Here is a 10,295-nt window from a genome sequence, read left to right on the forward strand (position 1 = left end):
CAACTATGTGCCTTTGCGAAGAGCCCTTCAGGTTTCGATTAGAAAGAGATTGTGCCTTGTGAAAGAACAAATGGAACTAAGCACTATCCGCTGTGCATATAATCCATTGCCTTTGGAAAGAGTGATTGGTGTTTTATTAAAGTGGAACGGGGTATTGTTCGAAAGTATTTTTATTCGACGAATCTGTGACTTTGAAGATGTTTTTGTTCAATGAATTATTCTGATGTTGAACTGATACTTTTGTTGGAGGGAAGTGTAGCGAACTCGTGTAGACGAAGGAAATAACTTTGTCGGTCAACATGGAATGTTTGCAGGATACAGAAGTAATTAATCAATATCGCGGCGCCATATTCTTCTAACAGAAGTGCAAAGCTCGCATTGCAACTAATTGCCGCGCAGGACGAGTTAATTAATCAATTAAGAAGGTTAAACGAATGTTACTCAGCGAAGGCATTTAATCTTCCGCAGAGACGCCAAAGCAACATCAATAAAGCTACATAAATTTTCTGCGAAACAACGGAACAGAGCGTAACAGGGAGGTTTCCAGCGGGGAAAGAGTAATTACTGCTTTGCCAATTTCGTGTAAAAGTATTATATCGTGTTGTGAATAGAATGCGTTACATGCGTTTAAATATTGCAAAAATTTTAATATTGCAGATATGAAAAGAGGCAGAGGCGACTTTCTAGTAAATTCGCTTGACGAGAGAAGTGTTTTACGGGAGATTTGAAAATTTGAAACTGGTTGTATGTGTTTGAAGATGGAGCTAAAAGTGAGACTAAACGAAACGAAATTTTAAAGAATTTCTTTGCAAGAGAATACTATTCTATCGTGCTTGTACAGTTATCCATCATTTAACAGAGCTTAGAAAATTATGAGAGACAGATAAATGAATTCTACATGAGTTGAGCAATTTTCGGAGCTTAAACAAATGGGGGTAGCCATTTCATTACCCCAGAAAGGCAAACAATATAAATTTTCAAAGAGAATCACCGTTTACGATGAAAAATGGGTTTTATACGACAGTCGGAAGCGACCAGGATTGCGGTTAGATAAAGAACGAGCATAATATACCCTAAAAGCACCACCCTTCGTGGCCACATGTAGCACTTATTTATTTTCATGCGAGATTCGAGAATAATGCGAAGCAGACATTACCAATAAATTACAGAATTACGTTTAAAATTCATAAAAAAACATCCTGCATTGATAGATATGTGGAATTCGACCTTGTTCAATGACAAACCGATACGAAAATAACGAAATTTAGGGAATTCAAGTACGAAATTTTATCTCGTCCTCCATATGGTTTTGATGTTTTGCCAACTGGCTTTCATTTCGTTAATCATTTTGAGTATTTCGAAATAAAAGGTCAGTGGAAGCAAGGTTCGAAAAATGTCCGGTCTCCGTTGTAAATTACAATAAAAATTATTAAAACTAATAAGAAAAATGTAAATCAGAAATTGATTAAGGAATGCAAAAATTCTTATTACCCTTAAAACTAAGTAGGGGAAAGTGGGGCAAAATTGGGTACGCGGGTCAGACCGGGTATCATTGTTTTTCTGAGACAAGAGCTGCGATATGCACCCAACGTATGGTGTTACATTCGGGTGGACCTCACGGCGGTATGAGATCAATCGCAGCGCAAAGACCGTCGTAGTTTTTCATCCAGAGAAGTTTAAAAATTTCGAGTTGAAAAGTTCCAGTGTTGCGTTGGTGAATTGCTTTTTTTATACCACTTGAATTTAAAGAATCTATTACGATAAGTACTGCATTGTATTCTGTAGTCTTTAAACAGTATTTTTACGTTTTACCCGGCTCTTTACCGCACGTTGAAGAGTAAATATTTAATGTTTAGTAAATCACCTCTTTTGGGGCAAAACCGTGAATTTGAGTATGGAGTAAAATCGAGTACCCATACTTTCTATGTATGGCGTAAATGTCTTATAGAAGCTGATTTCTAATCTTTATAAAATCCAATAATAATCTTAATTATATGTACAGATCGCGGATGGGCTCATGAGATTTGCACAAATATTGAGAGCGACGAGACCTTTATTTGTAATTTTTGTGCACTAGATAAATTAAAATAAATTTATGTACAAATTAATAATTATTAAAATATCTTACTTTATGGTTTCTAAAATAATAGTAATAATGGTTTTATAATTATATCATATTTCATTCGTTTTTTAATAGGTACCCGATATTAAAATAAAACCGGGTACTTGCATACTTCCGAGAAAACTTGTTTTCCTGTGAGCCAAATATTTTTTTTCATATAAGAACTCTCGATTTCTGATTCTGTAAGGTCCAATTAAGATTTCTAGCGGTGTCCAAAGTTTATTTTGCCGTCTGACTTTACGCTAGCAGGAAAAATACATTAGGCACCCGGTTATGCCCCACTTTCCCCTAATTCGAAACACTGAAAATACGAATATTTTCAAGAATTCATATTCCACGTTAATTATTCCTATGCCAATCGTCGCCAATCGAACACGCTTGTTCGTGCATAATTATATTGTTATGCATTCGCTAATGAGAACATTCACCTCCGACAAAGTTTTCAGAAAGCAATAATTCGCGCGTACGAATTACAGTCAACGCACAAAACGAAATACCATAATTAAGCCATCAACGCCCGGGGATCTATTACACAAACATTACCAAACAGGAGCATTAAAAATTCTATTAATATGCCCACCGTTCTTTCAACAACGGAAAACATTTACCAAATTAATAAATTCTATGATACCTTCGATAAAACAAAAACAAAAAAAGCACAAACTCATTAATACTCGCTATACATAGCTCTGAAAAATGATTCAACAATCGACTATTTCCAGAGAAACCTTTACCTCAAATTTATCCGTTAATGGGTTATATACACGCGATTAATTAAAAATAGGAATACTCAAAGTACGTACCGTGATTCGTATCGTCGCGCGCATTTAAATATTTCGCGGACATTTTGTGACGTGCGTGCAGCGCGTCACCGGAAGTACAGAGGAATTATTACGAATAACACTCACCGCCGTTCTTGACGTCCTCCTTCGCTTCATCCCCTACCGGCTGAACGCTCTCCTTGCTGGTGTTGCATCCCATTTTCACTCTTATTCCGTCTCCCGTCCGCCTGTATCACTCTTCTTGTATCCTCGAGCCTCGAGCGCCCACCGTCTGTGCAGTCGCGACACACGGCCGTCTAATTCACGATTCCGATCGACTAAGTACTTTCCTCGTTAACATCGAGTCGCGTCTAGTGAAAAAGTCCGAGACCACCAGTGCTCTCTAACGCACCTGGCAACGATCTCCGCTCATCGGTAAAGGACGAGTTCGCCGAGACACGGGAGGGGGGAATCACAGTCGAACGCTTCGGAAAATTCGGTTATCCTCGTTGGCCCGAAGGTGAACGACACGGCGTGGTACCGGCTCGCGTTTCGACCACAGACCGAGGACGATTTTGTGCGATTAGTTGAGCTGGACGTGTCCGTAAATTCGATCCGTTGCACGGTGCATTCGCGTCCCGTTGTTTGGTCGGTTAAATAAAATACGTGCGTACGAAAGTACTGTTTAAAACTACCGGCGAACACTAAGCTACTCTACGAGCGCAACCACGAACACAATGCCCGTCGGCGTCGCGAGACGTACTGACACTGCCGACGACCCTGCCCTTGCGTCGTGACTACGCGAGTCGATATATATTCTCTATCGCAATGCTTGTGTGCGTGCGCGCGAAAACCAATAACAGTATGAACACATTCACGCCGGGAGCGTGCACAGACCTGTTCCAAACGGAATGACACCGATCGAAACCAGCCGCACGGTCTGCCAGGTATTCTTTTCTTTCAGTTTTCGTTTGTCGATCGTCGAACAACGAAATTTTCACCTGTACGTTACGCATTATTGTCTTTTAACTAGGCGCCACTCCCAACTCCCGTATACTATGTTCGAGGACACACTTTTTGCGAGCTTCGATCGATTTCATAACCGGATACTTGGCTGAGGTGACAGATTTTATTTGAAAGAAAAATATGAAATGACACTTCTGTGTTTTATTTGCAGTTAAGTTATTGCTCGATTTTCAACGCGATGTGGACTTATTTGAAGTCACCAGGAATTTTAAATAGTAAAATCTTCGCAGAAAATTTTAATACAAATGCTTTTGAATAATGATTGAAGTAATTCCTTCTAATACTTTAAAATTGAATTCGATTAATGTTGTATGATTAATAGATGCGGTAATAAAAATGAGAAATATTGCAAAAATAATGAAAGAAGAGTAATTGTGCTACAATTTCAATTCTTAAGTGTTTAACGCTTTTATGAGGCGTAGTTTTTGTAAGCAAGTGCGTGAAATTTGTTCACTCGTCTGAGAATAATGTCGCTGCGAGTCTATTGATTATTTCATTATGTCTGACAACTGGGCTGGCAAACAGTATTCCAATTATCATTAAAATATTACTGGAATACGGTTACGTCGAGTGTCCGAGTTTACTGGCGTTAAATCGCTGGCGGACCGGCGCCAGCCCTTTTGCGTCCAGTTGCCGTTTTCTGGAACAAATATCGATTCCGCGGTTTTGATAATCCTCCGCGATTCAGCACCGTTCATGATTCATATTTCCCACAGACGCGACTTTTATGTTCGCTCGCGTTTTACAGTCGCGTGACTCGCGTCAAGATTCGTACTCGACAAATAGCCGATGGTATTTTTAACGCGTCTTTAGCGCACGCGATTCTCTCGAAGCGGAGAAGACTGAGGATGGCAAGAATTTGCGACCAATTAATAACGAGTTTAAAAGTATATTTATTGTGTATGAATGATTGAAACTGTATCTTACAATTTCCAATATATGTTACCGATTAACGATCGAGGCATGCCGGCAATCGCGCCGCCGTGTACAGTTCGTATAGAACAGAGGATCTGTACACATTACATGTCGGAGGTGCTCCATTTGTAAGCTTCCTCCTGGCGAGCTACCTTCGCGTTCTGTGCCTCGAACCATCGTTTCTCGTATCCGTTGCTTCTGTCAACTCCGTCCCACCGATGACCAGGTTTGATGCCAAAGCGATTTGGCATGTACGATCCCTCGTACTTTGGTCGATCTGAAAAGCGTGCATAAAGTAAATCTATTGCAAACATTTATCTGGCAGAAGTAATTAAATCTGAAGGATCCATGTCGTCATACCTGGTTTCCTCTTTCCCTCTTTAACCTGCTTCTGCTTGATGTAGTCCAACATGGGATCACCTTCCCTTTCCTGGTCTCTAAGTCTCCTATCTAAATCAGCGTCGTCCGCATACCTCGCTAACGGCTTACTCATTTCATAGAGATCGTCTTTTAACCTTTCCTCGCGATCCTCCACTTGTTTCAAGCTGACGTAATAAATACGCGCTTAGAATTGTTTCCACAGCTACCGATATTTTAACTCAGATTGCTTCTCGAGATACTTACCCCCTTCCCCACTTAGCATACTTTTCGTTCAACTCAGATTGCCGTTTCTGTTTCTCACGCTCTTCGGCTGCTTCCGCCTCTAAGTTACGTTTCCTACCAGTCTTGGAATCTCGCATAATTACAGCCTGACCCACGCCCGTAACTTCTTTACTGAGCTAAAAACAATGTATTTTATCTGATTAGATATCGCCAAAAAAATTTAAATAAATATCGCAAAATTTCATTCAAATACCTTTCTGAATTGTTCCGTTTCTCGTATCCTGTGCGCCTCGGTTTCTTCTCGCAATGACTTAGCATCTTGGAGCCCTGCTCTTCGTCCGTCTAATGTTTTCCTCATTCGTTTTTCGTTGTCCTCATTATCATGCGAGGACTTTCTGTGAGAGCTTTCCTTACGAGAATGATGTTTGGAATCACGCTCGTATTTATTGCTCCATTTGTTATTCTCACACTTGTAAGAATCTCTGTCATCTTCTCTGGATCTATTTGCCCTAGAATTCTTATCAGAATTATAATATCTTTTTTCTTTGTGCGAACTCGCATGGCTATCTCTGTGCTTGTGCAGGCTCGGTGGACTTATATCATCGTCGTGTCTGTTTCCTTTAGGATCAAAATACGAACTCTTATGCGTTTTTCTTTGCCTAGGTGGGCTGAGATCGGGCTCGTCGTGTCTATCTTTTTGTTTAGCACTCAACTGCAAGTCCCGCCGTTTATCGTGTCTTCTAGGTGGGCTTAAGTCCGAGTCGTAATTTTGATCTTTCCTACTTTTTGGTGGACTCGACTCGCAGTCAGAATTTTTCAGGTTTCTTCTAGGAGGACTGGCGTCTGAATCGCTTTTACCTCTGTGCTTCATACTTTTCTCAGATCTGTGTTTCTTGCTCTTTCTCGGAGGGCTCAAATCGGAATCGTAGTGTTTACCCTGTCGAGGTGGACTCAAGTCGGAATCAGAGTCTTTCCTACTTTTTCGTGGAGGGCTTGCATCCGAATCGTTTCTGTCTTTGTGTTTCATACTTTTCTTGGATTTATGCTTCTTACTCTTTCTAGGTGGACTTAAATCCGAGTCGTAGTTATTACTCTGTCTAGGTGGGCCCAAGTCGGAATCAGAGTCCTTCCTACTTCTTCGAGGAGGACTTGCTTCCGAATCGTTTCTGTCTTTGTATCTCATACTTTTCTTGGATTTGTGCTTTTTACTCCTTCTAGGTGGGCTTAAATCAGAGTCGGATGCTTTCTCTTTCCTGCTTGGCTTCTTTTTAAGTTTGTGAGACGTTAAGTCTGTTTCCATGCTGCTGTCGCTATCGCTATTGTGCTTCTTGTATTTTCTTCTTGGTGGGCTTAAATCGCTGTCTGGATCCTTCTCTCCCTTCGTGCTTCTCTTCTTTTGCTTCCTCAAAGACTTGGAGATTCTTGCCGGCGACAGATCATTGTCAGAATATTTCTGCTGCTTTCTCGGTGGAGTGAAATCGTCGTCGGAAACATTCACAAGTTTCTTAGATCGAGCGTTCTCTTTGTTTTGACTAGTGATAGTCAAATCTCCGTCGTCGCTGTTAGCTATGATTCTCCATCTTCTTTTATCTGTGAAATCAACCGGCCCACGTTCGTCCACCACACCGGCAATTTGCGGCGCGTCCTCTGCAGTGACGAACAGATCGAATTCATTCTCTTCGATCGGCCTCATATTCTTCAGGTCTATGTCATCATCAATGATTTTTACTCTGCAAAACACATCTTAAAATTTGTGGAAAGAAACGGAGAGCCTTCGTAAATAATTCATTATTGCCTAAATCTGTTAAAGTCGATTAAGGATTCCAAAGTTTCCTTTGAAATCACGGTATTCTCTTTGATATTTAAGGTTAACGTCGTCAACATTACAACGTCGCACAATCAAGGGGACTGGGAGGAATTAAGTTTATTCGGTTCTTTACAATTCATCGTACAAAAGTGTCAAAGCATTTCAATAGAAAATTCCAGGAAGACGTGCGAAACAATTATTATTACCTAAAACACAAGGCTTTCCTGTTGAAACTGTCGAAGTAAAATACGGTATTTGCAAATTCCAGCTTACGTTTTCGGTCCCACTCTTTGCCTTTTTTTTTTCTTCTTTTTCTTATCGTCACCATCTCCAGAGGACAAATATTTCCTTAAATATTCTTTTTGATCTACAACCTTCCCATCCATCTTTACTGTGCGGTTCCCGCTGCGCAACTCGGCGTACTAGAGTGTTTCGTGCCGCGTACACGCGAGGGCATCGCGATCGCTATTCAAATATTTACTGCGAAATTCATTACCGCGCGAAATTTGCGTATTTGAATAGATTCTTGACCCGAACTATTTGCACACTCGAGTGTTTCATTTAATATTCGTCACTTACGATTTTAAATCACACTCTTTCATTACATCTTTCGTCTAAATTAGAGCTGTGTAAGAGAAAAGCATTTGGAGTAAACAGAACAGACTTGCATTTAAATTTACTTTATTATCAGATTTATGTACTTCATTACTATTGACTGAGACCACTTATTTATCCATACCCATCATACACCATGGCTTTTTAAATTACAGGGTAAAACAGACCATATGCTTCTCATAGTGAACAAAATAAATCAGCCTTTATACATATATATAAAGTTTTCTACTTGATGTAGAAAAACCTGTATGTAATATATTAATTAGATAGAGTCCAGTAAAGCTGCAGTATATTACGTGCCAAATTATTGTTCCTCTGTGCTAAAACTTCACCTCCGTAAACGGTTTTTGAACAAAGGGTTTAAAATACCCTGATATAATAGAGGGTACCAAACGAGGTGCAAGTTATCAGCACGGATCCGTGAATATTGAAACGGGTATTTAGTCACCGAACGGTTTCACAAAATCTTTCGTACATGCACCAGATATCTTATAATGGCTCAATATTCGCTTTAATGCCTTCGTATTATACAGGCGGGAAGTATCGATTACACACAGTCTGATAATTAGCTTCCAGGACTGTATGGATTTAAAAAGGATCGCATCTACAACGGAAAATAATGGGACCACTTATTTAATTCATTTACATGCAATACCAATAATTACTGTTACATATCCTTCGACGTCTTTCGCATCATCAGATATTCTCCGCATTAGCGTTTGTTTAATTTTGTGGAATAAACAAAAGTCTAATAAAGGGGTAGTCAAGAGAACACAGGTGATTCTCAAAGTAGAGCCAAGAGGATGCAAGTGACATTTTTGAAAATTTTGGATTAACAACAGAAATGGTTAATTAAATCGTTAAATATAAATTGCCAATTACTATTTGCCAAGCATTAAATATAACTTAATTTGCATAGACTTTACGTGGATTTTTTTTAACATATTCGAATTCCAAACTCGATTTCCTCGATATCAGTAAAATGTCACTTGCATCCCTTTGGTTCTTGGAGCCTCGTATCCCTTCTTTTACCAGAAACTACTCAGCTATTATCGCAGAGTGAGGTCCCGCTCAGAGTTGGGCAAAATGTAATCTAATTACAATTTCCAACTTACGATTAAAATGTAATTGTGTAATTGATTACACATTATTTTCTGTAATCGTAATTGATCATAATTTTGTCAACTACCTAAATTAACGATTACAGAAAACGTGTAGATAATTACACATTATTTTCTGGAATATTACACAATTACATTTGAATCGTAATTTGTAATTAGATTACATTTTGCCCAACTCTGGTCCCACTCCTGCAAAAGGGCCTAACTACCTCTTCATTGAAACGGAGCTCTTGCTACACGAATTCTTTTAAACAAACGAGGCAGTACTTGCAGCTAACATCCCTCGTCCAGCTAACGCTTACACGCTGCAACATACTTCTACGTGCTTACATCTGACAAGGGGGGGACACCATGTGGTAGACACCGATTTTGATGTGCCTTGGCACGACGGATTTATGTCGAAAATAAGTAAATGGGTGTCCGAGCGTTTCTGCCAATGGGCCTTAATAATAGAGAAATTTACATGTAAATTATTGAAAATTTCATAGTGGCCGTGGGGTTTTAGTGGTAAAAATCCCACACTACCCTGGCGCTCGCAGGAGATTCCCTTCTGGTGGCGTCGGAAAGACTGTTGAAGATGTCTCCACGTTAAAAAAACATAAATTTTTTTTATAATTTCTTTTTTTAATTTTTTTTTTAACTTGGGGGAATCTTCAAAAGGCACCCCGACTCCTTCAGAGGGGAATCCCCCGGGGCGCCAGGGTAGTGAGATTTTTACCCATTAAAACCCCACGGCCGCTATGAAATTTTTAATAATTTCTAATATTTCTGTAAATATCTCTACTATTAAGGCCCATTGGCAGAAACGCTCGGACACCTATTTACTTATTTCCGACATAGATCCATCTTGCCAAGGCTCATCAAAATCGGTGTCTACCACATGGTGTCCTCCCCTTGCGAGTGTAATGAACTCAAATCCAAAATCAGCTGGCCCCTCGCAGCTAGCTTCCTCACGGCAAACTTCTCAAAACACTCCTACTGTTACAGCAGAGGGGATGGCCCCTGGATGGCCTTGAGGGACCACCTGATTTTGCTGGGACTATAGTTGCCCGGTCGGTTTCCCATGAATTCGTGGATAGGGCGGACTTATCGGTCGGGTGCATCTGGCCCCGGTTACGGGGAACGATCCACGGTGCACCGTGCTAGACGAACCTTATCGACATTATTCATCGACCCGTGCGTACAGTCCCCGCGGAAAGTCGTCGCCAGGTAGAGAGGATCTAGTCCTCGCGGTGTGCACGGGGAACTGGAAGCGGTTCTTCATTGGTCGGCAGAGTAAAGCAGGTAACCGGCGTCGGCTGGAGGTGGGAGCGCGTTGGAGGTAG

General features: G+C 40.4%; 2 protein-coding genes across 3 annotated transcripts in view; both read right to left on the reverse strand.

Annotated features, from left to right (window-relative positions):
• Window positions 1-3,651, reverse strand: part of Igl (IQ calmodulin-binding domain containing protein igloo) — a 149,297-nt gene extending 145,646 nt beyond the window's left edge. Inside the window, exon 1 of the mRNA XM_076820833.1 lies at window positions 3,031-3,651. Within this exon, the coding sequence (XP_076676948.1) occupies window positions 3,031-3,103 (73 nt within the window). The 5' untranslated portion in view covers window positions 3,104-3,651. The remainder of the gene's footprint in view (window positions 1-3,030) is intronic.
• Window positions 3,652-4,782: 1,131 nt separating this feature from the next.
• On the reverse strand, window positions 4,783-7,663 carry LOC143372896 (uncharacterized). 2 transcript variants are annotated; one of them, XM_076819518.1, is made up of 5 exons: window positions 7,508-7,663; window positions 5,681-7,157; window positions 5,449-5,603; window positions 5,185-5,369; window positions 4,783-5,101 (listed from the first exon to the last, which is right to left on the reverse strand). In XM_076819518.1, the coding sequence occupies exons 1-5, from the start codon at window positions 7,618-7,620 to the stop codon at window positions 4,929-4,931; spliced, it is 2,103 nt and encodes a 700-aa protein (XP_076675633.1). In that variant the 5' UTR covers window positions 7,621-7,663; the 3' UTR covers window positions 4,783-4,928. The 2 variants fall into 2 exon arrangements, with proteins under 2 accessions (XP_076675633.1, XP_076675632.1); XM_076819517.1 differs by having other exon boundaries at window positions 7,441-7,647.
• Window positions 7,664-10,295: the final 2,632 nt, after the last annotated feature.

The sequence above is a fragment of the Andrena cerasifolii genome, chromosome 9 (genome assembly GCF_050908995.1).
Source record: "Andrena cerasifolii isolate SP2316 chromosome 9, iyAndCera1_principal, whole genome shotgun sequence".
Classification (NCBI taxonomy): Eukaryota; Metazoa; Arthropoda; class Insecta; order Hymenoptera; family Andrenidae; genus Andrena; species Andrena cerasifolii.

Bases quoted from the DNA above. Each gene is read 5' to 3' on its own strand.
- LOC143372896 (XM_076819517.1), bottom strand. From the start codon at position 7,562: ATGGTGACGATAAGAAAAAGAAGAAAAAAAAAAGGCAAAGAGTGGGAC. The intron at 5,604-5,680 runs GTATTTGAATGA...CATTGTTTTTAG, and splicing joins AAACGGAACAATTCAGAAAG to CTCAGTAAAGAAGTTACGGG. The intron at 5,102-5,184 runs GTATGACGACAT...CACGCTTTTCAG, and splicing joins AGAGGGAAAGAGGAAACCAG to ATCGACCAAAGTACGAGGGA.